This window comes from Hypanus sabinus, chromosome 1, assembly GCF_030144855.1.
Source record: "Hypanus sabinus isolate sHypSab1 chromosome 1, sHypSab1.hap1, whole genome shotgun sequence".
NCBI classification, from domain to species: domain Eukaryota; kingdom Metazoa; phylum Chordata; class Chondrichthyes; order Myliobatiformes; family Dasyatidae; genus Hypanus; species Hypanus sabinus.
The window spans coordinates 14,846,867-14,868,281 of record NC_082706.1 but is presented as its reverse complement, the minus strand read 5'-3'; the positions used below and the strand labels follow the sequence as shown (position 1 = coordinate 14,868,281).

General features: G+C 45.0%; 1 protein-coding gene across 3 annotated transcripts in view; it reads right to left on the bottom strand.

The window, feature by feature from the left end:
• Positions 1-21,415, bottom strand: part of LOC132391583 (G protein-coupled receptor kinase 5-like) — a 198,358-nt gene that overhangs the window by 16,094 nt on the left and 160,849 nt on the right. For all 3 annotated transcript variants that reach the window (XM_059964963.1, XM_059964972.1, XM_059964981.1), the window contains 5 exons: positions 18,939-19,079; positions 17,811-18,001; positions 8,266-8,303; positions 4,642-4,731; positions 2,164-2,372 (listed from right to left, as the gene is read on the bottom strand). In XM_059964963.1, coding sequence (XP_059820946.1) covers positions 2,164-2,372; positions 4,642-4,731; positions 8,266-8,303; positions 17,811-18,001; positions 18,939-19,079 — 669 coding nt within the window. The remainder of the gene's footprint in view (positions 1-2,163; positions 2,373-4,641; positions 4,732-8,265; positions 8,304-17,810; positions 18,002-18,938; positions 19,080-21,415) is intronic.

Genomic DNA, 21,415 nt, shown 5'->3' with positions numbered 1-21,415 from the left:
TAGAACAGAGGGATCTGGGAATACAGATACATAATTCCTTAAAAATGGCATCACAGGTAGATAGGATAGTAAAGAGAGCTTTTGGTACATTGGCCTTTATAAATCAAAGTATTGAGTATAAGAGTTGGAATGTTATGGTGAGGTTGTATAAGATACTGGTGAGGCTGAATTTGGAGTATTGTGTGCAGTTTTGGTTACCTAATTACAGGAAGGATATAATAAAGTTGAAAGAGTGCAAAGCAGATTTACAAGGATGTTGCTGGGACTTGAGAAACTGAGTTACAGAGAAAGGTTGAATATGTTAGGACTTTATTCCCTGGAGCGTGGAAGAATGAGGGGAGATTTGATAGAGGTATATAAAATTATGCAAGCAGGCTTTTTGTACTGAGGCTAGGGGAGAAAAAACCAGAGGACATGGGTTAAGGGTGAAGGGGGAAAAGTTTAAGGGGAACATTAGAGGAGGCTTCTTCACACAGAGTGTGGTGGGAGTATGGAATGAGCTGCCACATGAAGTGGTAAATGCAGGCTCACTTATAACATTTAAGAAAAACTTGGACAGGTACATGGATGAGAGGGGTATGGAGGGATATGGTCCAGGTGCAGGTCAGTGGGACGAGGCAGAAAAATGGTTCGGCACAGCCAAGAAGGGCCAAGGTGCTGTACTGTTCTATGGTTCTGTGTCACTCGAACCCACGTTTACCATGACACACTCTGGAAGTCAGAATACAGGGTTAATGGCAGGATTCATGGCGGTATTGGGGAACAGGGCAATTTTGCACTCCACAGCCATAGATGTCCCAGAAATGCAGAGGAAATTGATAGGGTGGTTAAGGCGCCTCAGTGGTGTGTTGGTCCTCATTGGGCGGGGGGAACTGAGAGCCGTGAGGTAATGCTGAGGTCCAATAAAACTCTGGCTAGACTACACTTGGAGAACAGTATTCAGCTCTGGCCACCTCGTTACAGAAAGGGCATGGATGCTTCAGAAAGATTACGGAGATTTACCAGGGTGCAGCCCAGATTAGAGAGCCTGCCTCATGAGAAAAGATCAAGTGGGCTAGGGCTCTCCCCTTTGGAGTGAAGGAAGATGACAGGTGACTTGGTAGAGGTGTACAAGATGATAAGAGTGGAGAGCCAGAGACTGTTCTGCAATGTAGAAATGGCGAGTATGAGAAGGCATAATTTTAAGGTGATTGGAGAATAATTGGGGGGGGGGGTGTCAGAGTTACTTTTTTTTTATCACACAGAGAGTGGTGGTCGCCAGTGTGCTGCAGGGGTAGTGGTGGAGGCCGATACATTAGCGACGCTAATGGATGATAGAAAAACAGAGGGCTATCCAGTTTGATCGAGTAGGTTAGAAGGTCAGAATCTCATTGTGGGTCAAAGGGTCTGTACTGTGTTGTAGTGTTTTACGTTCACTCAACCTGAGCACTAAAACTTTGGCTGAGACTCCAGTGTAATGCTGAAGGGGTGCAGCATTGCAGCCCCTCCCACTAGCTTCCATTTAGCTGATCACACTAACAGTGCTAGTAGTGTTTAAATCTAGCGCACAGTAACCATTCAGTCTCTTTTTGTCTCACGTTACCATAGGTGCCATGGAAACGGTAGACAGTGGGGTTGCGCTGTACTAAAGGCCTGTGTGCACACTAGTTAATATTTGTTTAGTGCCTGTCATCAACTCTCTACATATTATTCCCTTGATTTTATTTCAGATTTACAGCGTCTGCAGTATTTTATTTTCGCATCACTGCCTAATTTTAATCCCTAATGTTGGTTTGAGAAAGCTGATGGCAGGTGCATCACCCACAAAGATGGGTCCCAACTAAACCACACAAAAATAAAAGTCTATTTTAATCTTCCACGAGGAAATCTGCAGATGCTGGAAATTCAAGCAACACACACAAAATGCTGGTGGAACGCAGCAGGCCAGGCAGCATCTATAGGGAGAAGCACTGTCAATGTTTCGGGCCCAGACCTTTCGTCAGGCCTAACTGAAAGGACAGAATAGTCGACAGTGTTTCTCCTTATAGATGCTGCCTGGCCGGCTGTGTTCCACCAGCATTTTGTGTGTGTTGCTTCTATTTTAATCTTTCTTTTTTTGTAGCCAGCAATGTGAGAATGCTAACGTTTCATTTGCAGTTAGCCCAGGAAGACTCTGCAGCTCACCATCCTACAAATGCGCTTAGCGTCCTCCGTGAATTTGTCGGAGTATTCCTCCTCCTGTTGCTGAACCCTCTTCTCCACCTCTTCCCGTTTCACCCTCTCCTTCCGGGCACGGAATGGCGAATGTCCGGCTGTCATCTCATAGATGAGACATCCCAGACCCCACCAGTCGGGGCCCACTGTGTACTGCTCATTGTTGATCACCTCGGGAGCTGGAAATGAGAGGACGAAAGCTTCAAACACTTTCTGTAATTGCACTCATTCTACCCGTGATATTCTCCACCTGACACACTTTAGTCTACACTCGTATTGTACCTAGTTATAAAGTTATTGAAAAGATCAGCACAGAAACAGGCCCTTCAGCCCATCTAATCTGTGCCAGACTATTTAAACTGCCTACTCCTGTCGACCTGCATGGGGACCCTAGCCCTCTATACCCCTACCATCCACGTACCTGTCCAAACTGCTCTTAAACATTGAAATTGAGCTCACATGCACCACTTGCAATGGCAGCTTGTTCCACACTCTCACCACCCTCTGAGTGAAGAAGCTTTCCTTCGTGTCCCCTTAATCTTGTCACCTTTCACCCTTAACCTATGACCTCTGGTTGTAGTCCCACCCAGCCTCAGTGGAAAATGTACTGTGGGGCGGCACCGTAGTGGAGCAGTTAGCACAATGGCTCAGAGCGCCAGAAACCAGAGTTCAATTCCTGCAGCAGTCTGTTAAGGAATTTGTACATTCTTCCTTTGACTGCATGGGTTTCCTCCTGCCGCTCTGGTTTCCAAAGATGCACGGTTCGCTTTAGTGAGCTGTGAGCACGCTATGTTGGCGCCAGAAGCGTGGCAACGTCTACGGGCTGCCCCCAGCACATACTTGGACAGCGTTGGCTGTTGACGCATGTTTCGATGAGTACCTTTTCACCGTAAGGCAGGCGGAGGTTTGACCAATTTCAGTGCCAGGCCGAAGTGGAAAGGTCAGGTATGAACCGAATCGAGGCGCAGGTCCTGGTCCCGAGAGCGAAAGATGATCCGGGGTCTGGCTGATTTAAGCACCGAGCCAGATTGAAAGCGCCAGGGTGTCAGGGCTGGAGGCAAGGGACGGACCGGAGTGCAGCTCGCTGCTCTGCGAGGTTTACTCATCTTTGCACTTAACTGAGGCTGTTGGCCTGCAACTAATGGGCTCCTGAACCGGCTGCAGTGATGACTGGCTGTGGCAGTGGATCCACTTTCACAAACTTCAGTTCCGAATGATATTTACTTACTTTCACCGTTCGCACAATTTGAGTTTTTTTTCCTGTTCATTGGGTGTTTGAGAGTGTTTTTATTTTTTAGATGGGTCGACTGGGCCTCTTTGCTTTGTGACTGCCTCTGAGGAGACGTATCTCAAGGATGTGTATCGTACACATACTTTGATAATAAACGTCCTTTGAACTTTTGATAAGACACAGGAACAAAATTAGGCCACTTGACCCCCTTGAGTCTGCTCCACCATTTATTCATGGCCAATTGTGTCTTCAAACCAATTGTTCCGCCTTTTCCCCGACACCCTTAACCACCTTATCAATCAAGAACCCGTTAAAGGGAGGGGAGGGGCTTGTAAGGTTACCAGCTGAATACAGGTAACTGGGAGGATGCCGAGTTTGGCCTGGAGGCCTGAAAGGCCCATTTCCTTTCCCTCAGCTAGAGGGTGGTAAATTTGTGGAATTCATTACCACATGGGGCTGTGGAGACCAAGTCACTGGGTGTATTTAATGCTGAGATTAGGAGGTTAGACTCAGAGTAAACAGACCCCTCAGTCCAATTGGTCCATTCCCAGCACAACATCCTCCCTGTTAACACAAAGTTGCCCATGTTCAGCCCATAACCCTCCAAGCCCCTCTCCTCCATGTACCGTGTTCTTGACTGGTGAGGGGTTAAAGGATTACAGGACAATGTGATGGAAAGAAAATACTCCTTGCACACATCCAATCATTGAAATTAGATAGGAACACAGCAACCCAACTGCAGAACACCCTCCTACTGAACAACTCGCTCAAAAAGGACAAAGGTTGCAATGGATTCTATAATAGTGTAGTCACAGCCACACTGGGGGGAGGGGGTGGAGGGGGAGGGAGAGGAACAGAGCAGGATACAAGGTCCAAGCAACCAAAGTCCCAAACTGTGAGACAATTCATTTCCACATCACATCAGAAGCTGACCGAGTTGTTTGAAACCTGCCTTGGAACTGAGTCATCTGCTTTAAGGACATAGCTGCTGAATTTAATCTAAATATTTAAACCATCCAGCTCTTGCTTGGGAAAGGGAAGGTTTTGGAAAGCTAAAGTTTCTCATAAACAAATCTCTTTAAGGCTTCAGCACAATGAATAAACACTGTCATGGAACTTTTAATGGAAATACATAAAACCGTAAAAAAATGCTGCCAACTCTAAAAGGAGTTTTGTGCTGGAGCAAAGCTCACAGTTGGAGGCAAGAGTTCACTCACCCATGTATCCGACGGTGCCCACTCGCCCTCGGATCTTCTCTCCTTGTGGTATCGTCACCGCCAGTCCCAGGTCTGACAATCGAATGTGTCCTGTTCCAGGAGGAAAGAAGGCCATTTGACATTACTCAGGCGTGTCAGGATACTGCAAATCAAAGTTTCCATGAACCCTTCACTTCATATTGAGTCATAGAATGACACAGCCTGGAAACAGGCCTTTTGGCCTAACGAGTCCGTACTGACTATCAAGCACCCACGAGATGCTTGAGGAACCCAATGGTCCTACAGAGGAAATAGTTAACTAGAACTGAACATTATACTCCAAGTGTGGTCTAAGCAGGGTTTTATGGAGCTGTAACATTACCTCATGGCTCTTGAATTCAATCCCCAACTAATTAAGGCCAATTAAGACTAAGTAAGCCTTCTTAACCACTTTATCAACTTGCTCGGAAACTTTGAGGGATTTATGGACATGGACCTCAAGTTCTCTCTTTGTCTAAACAAAATGGGAATATCGTGGCTGCTCCCATTCTGAGGGCCTCTGGTGAAGATTTTCTTTGAATGAGAGAACCTGGACTTTTGGGCCCTGTTTAAACTTAACAGATCACCCAGTTAAGAGGCCAAACAATTTACCTCAGACATTTCGGAATCTTTGCGACCCCCCCCCCCCCCATCTGAAAGGAAGGGGCAAGCAGAACCTTCTGAAATTCAGGTAGACACTGAATAAAGCAAGATCGTGGGGGAAGGGAAGGGGAAGGAGCGGAAAGGCTGTTGGTGATGGTGGGAGAGTGTGGGGTTGCACCTACAAGGAGATCAGTCATGGTCTTATTAAATGGCCAACATGAAGGTCAGCTGACCAACTCCAGCTCTTAATTCCTATATCCATACACGCATGAGCCAATATTGATCCCTTGTTCAACATCATTAAATCATTTTATTTGGACATAATCTCACTTCTATTTGTGGAAGATTACAGTTTGCAGAACTGCTGCCAGCTTTGATAAACCACATTGATAACTACACCTCAAAAGCAAACAAGGACTTCACTGGCTGACAAAGTGCTTCAGGATGAAATGAAAGGCACTTTGTAAATTCAGTTCTCTTTTCTTTTACACAGCAACAGACAGGAGGTCATGGTTCTATTGTTCAGTACTTGTGTTGCTATTTGTAATGGTTTAGATTTTAAGATTGTTTAATGTCATTTCCAGCATATAACTGTAAAGGAGAATAAAATAATCGTTACTACAGATCCAATGCAGCTCAAAAAAACTACACGATATGAAACACGACAATAAAAAAAACAATACATATAAATACATAAAATAGATTATACGTCCATAAATTGATGTGAGGCACAGGAGAGTCTGTACATAAGGTGACTCTAACAGGAACCGATAAACCAGTGCTGTACATGTAGTAGGGCATGTTAGTGGTTGGAAGAGTTGATCAGCCTCACTGCTTGGGGTAAGTAACTGTTTTTGAGTCTGGTTGTCCTGGATGCCGTGCAGCCTCCTACCTGATGGGGGTGGGACAGACGCTCCATGAGCAGGGTGTAGTGATCAGCACAATGCTTTACAGTACAGGCGATCTGGGTTCAATTCCCTCCACTGCCTGTAAGGAGTTTGTACGTTCTTTCCTGTGACTGCACGGGTTTTCTCCGGGTGCTCCTGTTTCCTTCCACAGTCCAAAGACGTCCCGGTCGGTAGGGTAGTTGGTCATGGTAAATCAGTATAATTCTCGCTGATTTGACGCAAACAGTGCATTCTGTCATATGTTTCAATATACATGTGACAAATACAGCCAATCTATATCTTTAACCTCCATCTCCAAAGAGAAAACGGTACAGCAGGTACTTAGGAACACCACCACCTTGAGATTCCCCTCCAAGTCACTCACATTCCTAGCTTGGAAATATCCTTGATCGAACAGTAAAGCCTCCCTAACCCAATGTGGAAATATGCTCTGCAGAAATACATATCCTAGAGCAGAAACAGCTAATTCAAGAGGGCAGAGTTTGAAGATGATTGGAGGGAAGTATAGGGGGGATGACAGGGGTAGATTTTTGTTTTTTGTTTTTATTTTAGTTTTGTGTTGTTTCATGTAGCACCAGGGTCCTGGAGGAACGTTGTTTCATTTTTACTGTACCAGCAGTTTATGGTTGAAATTGACAATAAAAAGCGACTTGACTTGAACGTAGAGTGGTAGATTTTTGGAATGCGCTGCCATGGGTGGTGGTGGAGGCAAACACTTTAGGGGCATTTAAGAGACTCTTAGATAGGTACATGACTGAGAGAAAATGAAGGGCTATCTGGATTGAATCCAGACAGCGTAAGAGAACATCATTCTGGGCCGAAGGGTCTGTACTGTGCTGTAATGTTTTATGTTCATTCAACTTGAGCACAGAAGCTTTTGGCTGAGACTCCAGTGTGGCACTGAAGGGGAGGAGCACTGCCAGAAAAACGGAGGGCTCTTTAGGAGTAGGTTAAAGGGTTGGCACAACATTGTGGGCTAAAGAGCCAGCAGTGTGCTGTTCTATTCTAGAAGCTTATCAATACCTCCTCAAAGTCAGACCAATAAGCAAAAAATAAATAAAAGACTGCTGGAAATACAAAAAAAAAATCAGAGAACAGATGAACCATTCAACAGGTCAGGCAGCAGATGTGGGGGAAAGAGAAAGAGATTTCAGATCTGTGGCACTCTGTCAGACAACTACAGACCTGAAACGTAACTGCATTTAAGCTTACTATGGATGCTACCTGAGCTGCTGAATGTCTCCAGCGTATTTTTTAAGGCTAAAACATTGATTTTGATAGGCGCCACAGATTCTGCAGAAGCTGGAAATCCAGAGCAGCACAAGCAAAATGCTGGAGGAACTCAGCAGGTCAGGCAGCATCTATGGAGGGGAATAAACAGTCATTTCAGCCAAGACCTTTCATCAGGACTGTAAAGAAAGGGGGTAGATGCCAGAATAAGAAGGTAGGGGGAAGGGGAGGAGGACAAGCTGGAAGGTGATAGAGGAAGCCATGTGGGGGAGGGGGGATGAAATAAGAAGCTGGGAGGTGATAGGTGGAAAAGGTAAAGGACTGGAGAAGAAGGAATCTGATAGGAGAGGAGAGTGGACCATGGCAGAAAGGGAAACCAGCAGGAGGTGATGGGCAGGTGTGGAGAAGAGGTAAGAGGGGAGCCAGAGTGGGGAATTAGAAAAGAGGGAAGGGGGAGGGGGAAAAGTTACCAGAAATTGGAGATAATAATGTTCATGGATCAGGTTGCACAATAATCGACTGTTCTAATTCTGCTCTTTCTTGTAAAAATGTCTATGCAATTTCAGTTTTTCTTGTGAATGTTGGGTATCTGATGCTATGTGCCTGAGATGTTCCTGCAAAAAGGTGTTTATTGCTCCCACACAGACATGTACCTGGGCTTATGACAATAAACTAACTTGACTTTTTTGGAAAGATTGTAGCATAGCCAACGTTCTTGCAGTTAGAGAAATGGTAATGTTGACACTGTTGGAGAACATATTCTGGGCTGACACACAGTAAGAGGCCAACTCCAGCCACGGTTATTGAACAGTCACCTAACCAGCAGACCTCACACTTGGTCCTGGAGACCTTGAACTACACCCACCGTTGTCATCGAGCAGGATGTTCTCTGGCTTCAGATCCCTGTGGAGAAAGAGGAAAGAGAAACATGAGATAGAGTCACCCAATCGCCCCACTTGTCATGCAAACCAACCAACCCTCCACTGACTCCATCTGCACTTCCCACTACCTCGGGAAAGTAGCCGTCATAATCAAGGACCCCAGTAATTCTCTCTCCCCTCCTCTCCAGCTAGGCAGGAGAATCAAAAGCTTGAGACCATGTGCTACCGGTTTCAAGGATAGCTTCTATCCCCACTGTTGCCAGACACTGGATGGATCTCTTCGACATTAAAGATGAATTCCTGATCTCCCATTCTACCTCAGGTTGGGAGATCGAGACCCTTGCACTTTGTGTTTACCTGAACTTTCTCAGAGGCAAAAGTTTACCAACTTTTTTTCTTTTTAACGACCTCAATACTAATGTATGGCATGGGCTAACTGGATGGTCACAAACAAAAGCTCTTCCTGTATCTCAGTAGTTGTGACAATAATAAACCAATCTTGAAGTCCAGCTCTGATTGCCGTTGGGCCTGGAGGGTCGTCATCTTGTCATGGTAGAGAAGTTTGTGAGCTCCTGAGATCCAAAGAGCAACGCTGCCTGGAGTTTAAGCTCACCAAACCTGGTAAGAACAATGCAACCAAGACCTCAGTGGTGGAGCTGGCAGAAAACGGTGACACATCACACGACAGTGAAGGCGGAGGAAAGCTGCCACAACAAAGGGTCCCCAGTTGCCTTGATTTCCATTCTACTGGACCCTAACACGATCTGTCAAGGACTGTACGTGCTGTCTGCGAGAGCATCAACCTACCAACTTTAAACAAAGTCACGCACAGGGATTAAAGGAATAACCCCATGGGAGAACATCACACTCAACCTGAGTGATCGCACTACTAATAGTGACAATCCAGGATCTCTGTGGTTGGCTGGTATGGTTTGGGGCATGTAGGGCAGCATCTATGGAGGCAAAATGTGGATATTTCAGGGCACGTCTCTGCAAACTGTGAACCTGTTGAGTTCTCTTTTATTTTATTTCAGATTCAAACATCTGCAACCTCTCTTGTCTGTTAGTCCAGTTTGAGGCTTTGATCAATTGCTCATGCTGGAATGTTTCCTTAAAAATGTCTTAATTAAAAACACACTTTTAGATTAGATTAGCTTATCTCTGTCACATCTACAACAAAACGTACAGTGAAATGCATCGTTGGCGTCAAATCAAATCAATAAGGCTTGTGCTCGGCAACCTGCAGGCGTCACCAGGCTTCCAGCACCAACAAAGCATGCCCACAACTCATGCCCACGTCTTTGGAGTGTGGGAGGAAACTGGAGAACCCAGAGGAAACTCACCCGGTTACAGGGAGAACGTACAAACTCCTCACAGGTAGCGGTGAGAATTGAACCCCAATCGGTGATCACTGACGCCGTAAAGTGATGCGCTAACCGCTTTGTTCTCATGCCACCATTTTTCATCACAGGAGTGCTGCTAACTGGAGTTACTTTTTCTTAGAAGAACTACCTTGACATGATTTACAGTTTTCAAGTGCTACTTAAGTGGAACTCTGTTAAAATACAAGTACACTTCTTATTCTTCCAATTGTAGCAGAGTAACCTAGCTAAAGTTCAAAGTAATTTTATAATTGAAGTACATACATGTCACCATATACTACCCTGAGATTCATTTTCTTGCAGCCATTCATGGTAGAACAAAGAAATTGAGTAGAACCTGTGAAAAATTACACACAAAGACTGACAACCAATATACAAAAGAAAACAAACTGTGCAAATACCAACAAAAAAAGTAATTCTGTGAACATGAGAGTTGTAGAGTCCTGGAAAGGGAGTGAAAAGGTTGTGGAAACAGTTCAGAGATGAGGTGAGTGACGTTATTCATGCTGGTTTCAAATGTCTGATAGAGTCCCTCCTGGCACTTATCTCTGCAAGTGGAAGGAGTGCTATACCTGCTCATTCACCTCAATTCAGGACCCCACAAAGTCCTTCCAGGTGAGGCAACACTTCACCTGCAAATCTCTTGGGGCTGTTACTGTATCTGGTGTGCCTGATGTGGCCTTCTGTACATTGGTGAGACCCAACATAGACGGAGCGACCGCACCTTTGCTCCATCTGCAAAAATCAGCACTTCCCGATGGAAATTCCCATTCTGACGTTGTCCCACGGCCACCTCTACTGCCGAGAAGAAGCTGCTGTCAGGTTGGAAGAGCAACACCTCATATTAGTTAGCTTCCAACCTGATGATGCCATGAAGTGCGACTTTCTGCGTGCCACTCCAACAGGAATCATCCAATATCCCCATTTAGCCCTACGATAGCTGAAGTCCCCAGTCACAGCCATGGGCACTTCAGTAAGCAGCATCATTTAAAAAATCTATCAGTACTCAACATCGATGAACCTCGGATGGCAGACTCCGGTCACGAGTGCAGTTCCCCTTTGAGAAAGTGAAAGCAAAGACACCATGCCAACCTACAGGTACAACTGTAAACCAGCATCTTAGACTTGACTCCTGACTATCCTGGTGGTGAATGTAGTCTCTGGAAAATAAAACTGAAAACCTCAGAGCAAGATTGAAGAAGTCTTTGAACAACCGACAACGTGGGACCAGAGGAACCAACACACTCGACCATTATCATACCACCATCAAGAACACTTACCGTGCTACCCCATGCCCAAATGTTGGAAAGTCCGATCACCTGGCTGCACTTCTACTCCCAGCGTATAGGCAGAGACCAAAATCTGCAGCACTGGTGGTGCAGAAGGCTTCTTATTTGCAGAAGGCATTTGATAAGGTCCCACATAGGAGATTGGTGGGTAAAATCAGAGCTCATGGCATTGGGGGGAAGATATTGACATGGATAGAAAACTGGTTGGCAGATAGAAAGAAAAGGGTAACGGTGAATGGGTGTTTCTCGGAATGGTAGGTGGTGACTAGTGGGGTGCCACAGGGCTCGGTATTGGGACCACAGCTGTTTACGATTTACATCAACGATTTAGATGACGGCATTGAGAATAACATCAGCAAGTTTGTAATGTGCTGGGTGGCAGTGTGACATGTGATGAGGATGTTAGGAGAATTCAGGGTGACTTGGATAGGCTGAGTGAGTGGGCAGATACTTGGTAGATGACGTTTAATGTGAATAAGTGTGAGGTTATCCACTTTGGGAGTAAGAACAGGAAAGCAGATTATTATCTGAACGGTGTAGAATTAGGTAAGGGAGAAGTACAAAGAGATCTAGGAGTACTTGTTCATCAGTCACTGAAGGCGAATGAGCAAGTGCAGCAGGCAGTGAAGAAGGCTAATGGAATGTTGGCCTTTATTACAAAGGGAATTGAGTACAAGAGCAAGGAAATCCTTTTGCATTTGTACAGGGCCCTGGTGAGACCACACCTGGAGTATTGTGTACAGTTTTGGTCTCCAGGGTTAAGGAAGGACATCCTGGCTATAGAGGAAGTGCAGCGTAGATTTACGAGGTTAATTCCTGGGATGTCCGGACTATCTTATGCAGAGAGGTTAGAGAGACTGGGCTTGTACACGCTGGAATTAAGGAGATTGAGAGGGGATCTGATTGCAACATATAAGATTATTAAGGGATTGGACAAGATAGAGGCAGGAAATATGTTCCAGATGCTGGGAGAGTCCAGTACCAGAGGGCATGGTTTGAGAATAAGGGGTAGGTCATTTAGGGCAGAGTTAAGGAAAAACTTCTTCTCCCAGAGAGTTGTGGGGGTCTGGAATGCACTGCCTTGGAAGGCAGTGGAGACCAATTCTCTGGATGCTTTCAAGAAGGAGCTAGATAGGTATCTTATGGATAGGGGAATCAAGGGCTATGGGGACAAGGCAGGAACTGGTTATTGATTGTAGATTATCAGCCATGATCTCAGAATGGTGGTGCAGGCTCGAAGGGCCGAATGGTCTACTTCTGCACCTATTGTCTATTGGTGAGGACCAAGAAGTATGGTCACGGGAGGCAGAGGAGCACTTACTGGACTGAACAGTGCTCAGGGATTCATCTTCAAGTCTGAATGCAGCCGCTACAGTTGTCACCAACCTCATCAAGACCTGCGTTGATGAGCGCATGCCTTCAAGAACATTCCGGGCCTACCCAAACTAAAAGCCACGGATGAAAGAGGGGATCCATAGTCTGTTGTGTGCTAGATCAGTGGCATTCCAGACTGGTTTTTCCAGAACTGTACAGAAGTCCATGTATGACCTGCAGAAGGCTATCTCAAGAGTGGGAAAAAAGCCAGTTCTGATTGAGGTTAGAAACCAAATCAGAAGCATGTCAGCTTTGGCAGTATTTATAGGCCTTTACTAGCACTGGCAGGGTTTACAGGCCATTGCTTCATATTACGCAAAACCTTATAGAAAATCTACAGCACAATACAGGCCCTTCCACCCACAAATCTGTGCTGAACATGTCCCTACCTTAGAACTACCTAGGCTTTACCCGTAGCCTTCTATTTTTCTAAGCGCCATGTAGCCATCCAGGAGTCTCTTAAAAGACCCTATCGTTTTCGCCTCCACCACCGCCACTCTATAATGGGTAGTCAAAATTGATTGTGAATGGCAGTGATGCTTCACACTCAGGTGAGCTCAATGTCTTTTAGGCACGTTTTAGAATAAAACTACATTGATGCAAATCCCTGCAGAATTCTGTCCTGGAGGCCGATGTCAGAACATGTCAGAAAGATGAACCCTTGCAAGGCACTGGGCCCTGATGGAGTATCCGATAAGCCTCTGAAAACCTGTGTCAACCAACTGGCTGGAGTGTTCAAGGGCATCTTCAATGTCTCACTGCTATGGTCAGAGGCTCCCACCTGCTTCAAAAGGGTAACAATCTTACCAGTCTGCCCAAGAAGAGCAGGGAGAGGTCCGACAATGGCTACTGCCCAGAGGCAGTATGAAGTGCTTTGAGAGGTTGGTCATGGCTAAAATCAACTCCTGCCTAAGCAAGGACCTGGACCCACTGCCATTTGCCTATTGCCACAACAGGTTTACAGTGGATGCAATCTCAGTTGCTCTCCACTTGGGCTTAGATCACCTGGACAACAGTAATACCCACATCTGGCTGCTGTTTATCGTCTGCAGCCAGTGTTCAACACAATCATACCCTCAGTTCTCATCAAAAAGCTCCAAAGCCTGGGCCTCTGCAACTGGATCCTTGACTTCCTTATTGGGAGACCACACTCTGTGCAAATTAAAATAACTTCTCCTCCTCACTGATAATCAACACCTGTACACCTCAAAGATGTGTGCTTAGCCCAGTGCTCTATTCTCTCTACACCTATAACTGTGTGGCTAGGCACAGCACAAGAACCATCTATAAACCTGCCTATGACACAACTATTGTTGGCAGAATTTCAGGTGGTGATGAGGCGTACAGGAGTGAGATAGATCAGCTAGCCGAGTGGTGTCGCAGCAACAACCTTGCATTCAACATCAGTAAGACCAAAGAACTGACCGTGGACTTCAGGAAAGGGGAGTCGAGGGAACACACATCAGTCCTCATCGAGGGATCAGGACTGCAAAGAGTGAGCAGTTTCAAGTTCCTGAGTGTCAACGTCTCTGAGGACCTAACCTGAGCCCAACATATTGGGAAACAATTACAAAGAAGGCACGGAAACAGCTTCCTTATATTTCATTAGGATTTTGAGTGTCACCAATGACACTTGCAAATTTCTACAGATGTACCATGGAGAGCCTTCTAACTGTTTTGCATTACTGTCTGGTACGGTGGCAGCACTGCATGGGATCGGAAAAAGTTGCAGAAAGTTGGAAACTCAGTCAGGTCTGTCATGGGCACTAGGCTCCCCAGCATCTAGGGCATCTTCAAAAGATGATGCCTCAAAAAGGCGGCATCCATCATTAAGGACCTCATCACCCAGGATGTGCCCGCTTCTTATTGCTACCAACAAGGAGGTGGTACACTCAATGTTTCAGCAACAGCTTCATCCCCCCATCCATTAGATCTCAGTATGGACATCAAACCCCTGAATGCCACCTCAGCATTTTTCCCTTCTCCTTTTGCACCACTCGCTTAACTTTTTTATATATACTTCTTTTTGTGACTTAGTCTTTTAAAATTTCTATCTTTTGCAATGCACTACTGCCGCAAAGCAACAACTTTTATGACCTACAAACCTGATAGTGCGGTACCTAAGGGTGGGACCGTGTGGTGTGTGGCCAAGTGGTTAGGGCATTGGACTAGTGATCTGAAGGTCGTGAGTTCGAGCCTCAGCCAAGGCGGCGCGTTGTGTCCTTGAGCAAAGCACTTAACCACACACTGCTCCAGTCTGTTAACTTTTATTAACTTTAAGACTGGGACCAATGGCAGCAGCGAGAAGACAGCATGGCCTGGATGGTGGGTGCCCTGAATGATGGGCTCCGCTTTCTTGCAGCAGTGTTCCTTGTAGATGTAATCAATGGTGGGGAGGGCTTTTCCTCTGATGGACTGGGTTGTATTGTAGGCTTTTCAGTTCTTGGGCGTTAGTGTTTCCATACCAGGCTGTGATGCAGCCATCAGAATACGCTCCACTGTTCATCAATAGAAGTTTGTCTAAGTTTTAGATATCATGCCAAACCTGTACAAACTTCTAAGAAAGTTGAGGTGTTGCTGCACTTCTTTGTATTGGTGCTTACATGCTGGTGTGAGGACTGTTCCTCTGATATGATAACACCAACGAATTTAAAGTTACTGACTCACTCCACCTCTGATCCTCCAATAAGAGAGTCGTGGGTGTGTGGAATGTTCTGCCAGCGAAGGTGGTAGAAACGGATACAACAGGAACTTTTAAGAGACTCGTAGATGGGCACACAGAGCTTGGAAAAATAGAGGGCTATGCTAGAGGGAAATTCTAAGCAGCTTCTAGAGTAGGTTACATGGTTGGCACAACATTGTGGGCCGAAGGGCCTGTAATGCGCTGTAGATTTTCTGTGTTCTAAGGATTGGCTCATGGACTTCGGGGTCTTCCTCCTGTAGCCAATAATCAGGTCTTTGATGCTGAGTGAGAGATTACTCAGTAAACTTGTTCTGGTAGGAAGCATTTTTATTGCTGACCAAACGCCAATGGCCCCTTTGGAGCTGCTCAACAATAGATTGCACCAATGTCGAACCAGGGGGAAATCACCTCACCAGAGCAATGCCATTGCTACAGAGAACCATCTGGATGATGCTGGATGTCACACAACCCAGTGCTACATCTTGAGCTATTGTGCAGGGTGGACAACCCAAGTTGTGGAGTCCATATTCTCACGCTAGCGGACCCACCAAACTACCTGATAAAGTACAAAACACCAAACACCAGATGGTTCAGCTGTAAAACCTCTTTAAAAAGAATGAGCCGGAGCTTTTTTTAAACCAACAGACCATCAAGTTTTGAAGTTAGTTATCACAGGAAGCCTTTAAAGGCACTGTTGTGGGAAGGCAGAGGAGGGGTTTGTACGTTTTGTTTGGCTGCAAACCATATCAGATCAGGGACTGTTTTATAAGTCAGAACCATTTAGCCTTTATTACATGCCATCAGATTAAAGTCTGATGACAATTAGCCAAAATTTCTTCACTTATTTCTTTCATGGAAATAAGCCAAACATCTTATCTGATCGTCAGAAAAGGAAAACGGTGATTTATGTTTCCCCCTTAATTCATATTCCGTTGGAAAGGTGGTCCAGTGATCACAAAATAGCACTCAAAACGGCTAAAAGCAGTTTATTCCAGCTAACACGGTAGTGTAGTGGTTAGCACAACGTTCTACAGTGCAGGGTTCAATTCCTGCCACTGCCTGTAAAGAGTTTGCACAAATTCCCTGTGGCCATGTGGGTTTCCTCCCACAGTTCAAAGACGTACTGACTGGTAGGTTGTACTGGTTGTCGTAAATTATCCCGTGATTAGGCTAGGATTGAATTGGGAGTTGCTGGGCGGTGGGTCAGAAAGGCCTATTCCATGCTGTATCTCGATAAGTACGTAAATCAATAAACTTGCCGAGTTTTGTTTGAGGCATGGAACTGGAGGCATTCTGAGCAGACAACCAGCATTAACTTCCATCCATTGGCAAGTGTGTGTGATCATGGTATTGGTTTATTATTGTCACATGCTCTGAGATATGAGGAAACCCGTACGTTTTGCATGAAAATGAGACAGATCACTCCAGACACAAGTACATCAAAGTGATAAATATGAACACTGAATGAAGTGTTACAGTTTGCAGAGAAAGCGCAGGTCGGGCAGACAAATGAAGAGCGAGGGCCATGAATACTGGAAGATCAAGAACTTATCTTTTGGCGCGTGAGAGGCTAATTCAAGATCTGATACCAATGGGATAGAAGCTCTCCTGAAGTCATGTTCTCAGGCCTTTTGAGAACATGAGGGGAGAAGAAACAATTGAAATGACTGTGTACAAATTACATGACAGAAGCAGACCATTTTGGGTATTCATTCAGGTAATGGTCAGCAGGTCAGGCAGCATCTGTGGAAAGGAATAAAGTCAACATTTCAAACTAAGACCTTTCATCCGGACTGGAAAGGACGGGGGAAGAAGCCAGAATAAGGTGTGGGAAGGGGAAGAAGTATAAGCTAGAGGACGATAGGTGAAGCCAGGCAACCCTGCCTTCCTAATCTGGAATCTTCCCTCTTCCTTTCCAGTCCTGATAAAGGTGTGTTGGCACATGGCCAAGTGGTTAAGGCGTTCGTCTAGTGATTTATAGGTCACTAGTTCGAACCTTGGCTGAGGCTGCGCGTGTGTCCTTGAGCAAGGCATTTAACCACACATTGCTCTGCGACGACACCGGAGCCAAGCTGTATGGGTCCTAATGCCCTTCCCTTGGACAACATCGGTGGCGTGGAGAGGGGAGACTTGCAGTTTGGGCAAATGCCGGTCTTCCATAAAAAAAACCTTGCCCAGGCTTGTGCCCTGGAAATTTTCCAAGGCGCAAATCCATGGGCTATCGAGACTAACGGAGGCCTGATACTACCTGATAAAGGATGTCGGCCTGTTTATTCCTCTCTATAGATGCTCTCTATAGTTCCTCCAGCATTTTGTGTGTGTGTGTGTGTGTGTGTGTGTGTGTGTGTGTGTGTGTGTGTGTTGGATTTCCAGCATCTGCAGAATCTCTTGTTTATATAATAGCCCAAATCTCACATGATTGCCTTATTCTGACTAATCTTTGAAACCTCTGCCCAAAGAAAACTCTCAAAGAATGATGTCCTGTAACAAACAAATCACTTTCTGATCAACTCATACCTTAAAGATTAACGTGCTCCAAAGGCAACAGTTCAAAGCTGGCTTGCGATCCACCCCCGCCCTCCAAGACTAAAGTTATAAGTGATTTGCAAAAAAAAAAATATTTGTGGGTCAGAAGCAATCAAAGCAATGATTAAGATATGCCATAAATGGAAGCAATCTGTTAAAACTTCAGGAAAAATAGTTTGTTGTTCTCAAAAAAAAAACGCTCTAAAAATTTGAGCTTCATCTTGTTACCGCACATGGTTTTGGAGTTTTGGAATAAGTTCAAGGAGCAGACTTACCGATAGACAATACCTTCCTGATGGAGATGATCCAGGCCACAGCAGATCTCAGCAGCGTAAAATATAACTCTTTCCTCCTCAAAGCCTGGGTTACCCATGCTGTAAATGTGGAACTTCAAGTCTCCTCCATTCATAATGGTTAGAACTAAACACAGTGCATCTTTAGTTTCGTAGGCATACGCCAGGCTGACCTGGGAAACAAAGCAGAAAGTCGGAAACCTTTTGAGTTAGCCTCAACAAGGCAAGGACGATAGCTCGGCATTGGCAAAGTGCATATCCAATTAAATAAAAAGACCAGTATATCACATGCTTAACAGTGCAGGCAACCTGGGTTCAATTCCTGCTGCTGCCTGTAAGGGGTTTGTAAGTTCTTCCGTGACCGCGTGGGTTTCCTCTGGGTGTGCTCCGGTTTCCTCCCACAGTCCAAAGATGTAAAGATTGGTAGGTTGATCGGTCATCGTAAATTGTCTTGTGATCAGGCTAGGATTAAATTGGGACGGGGCAGCTCAAAGAGCTGGAAGAGCCTATTCCAGGCTGTATCGCCATCAATTAATAAACAAATAAATAAGGCACTTTCGTTTCAGAATAACTTGTACAGCAGGCAATCAATACACTTCAAACAATGCTACATAATCTCAGCAGCTGCTCTGAGTTTACTCGCGAGTCTTTAGTTATCAATTATAATCGAACAACCTCCAAGAGGACCACAACCTTGTCGTGGTTTGGAGGCTTGCGTGCCTCAATGACCCGGAGAGCGATGTTGGCTGGAGTCAGGGCTTTACGCTTTGGCTCTTGGTAGGGTCACCCATGCCAAACAGGTCAAAGGGTAGAGGACAGACTAACCAGTCCTCCAGGTTCAGGGTCTCAGCTCAGGGCTAACAACCCTGACAGCCAAGACAAAATTGTTACGGAAACAGCAATGAAGAATCCTTCTATGCCTGAGTGCGATATTATTCCTGGGTCTCCAGCCGGGATTTGCTTGACTGACAGCAATGAAAACCAGGAAGAAATTACTGACATGATGAAGGAAGCCCTGAACACTACCAGGGACAGAGGACCTTCATTGCTGCCCTATACACCAGTGGCGTAACCGACAGTAAGAGAATCCAATGAGCAGGAGATACTTACTACAAATCTGCTATTTACTTTTTCTAATATTTGCTTTTCATTTAACGCCATCGTCTCTCCTTTCCTTTTTTTGATTCTCTTCTTCTCCATCTTCTTGCAAGCGTACATTTTTCCAGTAGCTCTCACCTGACAGGCACAGACCTGAATGAACAAAGAGTCGAGCTCAGCCAATCGTGAACGTTTCAGGCATATGTATGGACACAAGACACCAACAAATAGGGCCCGATTTTACCACTCACCAGCAGACAGATGTGGACAAAGATCAGCTGAATTCTTGAGCTGATTCAAAGTCCATAAATTCGTCATGTATGGCTCACAGAAGCTGTTCTATCATACAAAGCACTTACAGGATCTGTATTGAGGGCATTGTATTACACACTAAGGCAGGGCTGGTGAACCTTTTCAAGGTTCAACATTATTTATCATGTACATATGTATTACGAATTTGCTGTGGAAGTTGGCACCTCATGCAACAAAAACAACAACATTGAACAGTTATAAAGAAAAAAGATTCATAAGTGGTCGATCTGTGGAATTCATTGCCACAGGTGGCTGTGGAGGCCAAGACATTGAGCATAATTAAGGGAGAGGTTGATAGATTCTTAATTAGTCAAGGCATGAAGGGATATGGGGAGAAGGCATGAGATTCAGGCTGAGAGGGAAAATGGATCTGCTGTAATGAAATGGCGTTGCAGACTCAATGGGCCAATTGGCCTAACTCTACTCCCATGTTTTATGGTCTTATAAAAAAGAAAGAATTATATATTAAACAAAACTGTGCATGTAACCAAAATTGGTGATAACCTTCTGAAAAATTCTCTCACATCTCCTGGTAATTTTGGAGCAGAGATTATTATTGATTAATGAATTAGTTACAATAACTATAGACTTCGTTAAGGAAAAATGATGAATACTGTTGCTTATTTCCATGTAATCATTGTTTTTACTGTTAATAAAAGCAGAGGCAGATTGCAATAAATGAAGCATTAATCTTTTAAAAAGACAATTGAAAAATAACATTTTTAAATAGTATTGTTATGGTAACTGTTTACTATCTAAATGCTGACGTGCACACCAATTCTGAGAGGAATCCAAAATGTATCATTCAATGTCATATGCTCCCGGAACCATCCAGCCTGTGCCAAGCTGTCGTGAGACATTTCCTCTGAAAACATCTCACTGCTCTTGAGTTGTTAAAAAATACTGTTTCATTTGGCAGTAAAGATAATGATTATATATCTTCTCATTGTGGCTAGGATTTACAGAATTGAGGGGTGGCACTGCATGCCATGTGCCAGCAAAGTTTCTTGCATGTGCCATTTTGGGCACGCTTGCCATTGGTTCACCACCCTTGAATGAAGGGCAAGTCCTTAGTCATTCAAAGGGATTAAATGCATGGGACAGAAGGTGAAAATGACTGAACTTAGGATTGGTTGATATCATCACTCACTCATCGACTGCAATGCAGTAAATTCTCAGTGAGTGGCCCAAAAGCAGACATCAGGGAGATATGCCAGACATCAGGGGGGAAGCCGGTGCAAATCTAAGACTGGATTTTACTAATGCACCAGGAAGAAGGCAAGTCAAGCTGAGATGCTCTTTGCCCCAGCATAATACACTCACAGGAACTTTCTTCACAAACTCTCTGCGGCTGTAATTTCTGAACTGACCTATACTGAACTTGCGAAGGATCTTACACTTAGATCACCTTTTCATTTGCAAGCCTCTTGGCCTTTTAGAATTCTGGGAGGGGGAGGAAGGACATTCAAGGATTTGTCTTTGATTCCCCATACCCCTCCTTTCCTTCTTGTGTGCCCATGTTTTTCTTCATCAGCTAAAACACTATGGATTTGGACAGTATGGTGTCACCCCTAGCCCAAGTCCCTTGGTACCAATGAACTGGTATGAGATTTAATGTTGTCCCTTTATGGAAGCCGGTAAATGTAAAATTATTCTGAAAAGAAAATGTGTCACCCTTTACCAGTCCGCTCGACATGCGACTCCAGGCCAATAGCAATGGGGTTGATTAATTGCCTTCTAAAATGACTCATCGGGTGGTTGTGTGGAGATGTGTCTTCACCAAAGGAGGTCTACCTACTTGGGCCCTTAGCTCCTAAGTGGAGCTCCTAAGCCACTGATGACCTTCCATCGTCATTGTCCTCTCAAACTATGGTATGGTTGGAGCTCATCAACACTTCTGCAATCCGTTGCATCCACTGTACAGGGAATTGGAGATGTAAAGCATTCCTTCCCTCCACTAGTCTTCCGGTCACCTTTGGGCAAGGGGTAGCACTTGCACATGAAGCCATGGGAGCAGGTGGTGGATGGCTGTATGAGCAACTGATGCATACCACAAGTCCTAGCTATGTGACTGCTGTTGCCAGGCAAACTCAGAAGAGGATTGATAATTGGCTGGGGTCACCCATCTTGTAAAGACACTACCCAGATGTTAGCAATGGCAAACCACTTCTCTGGAA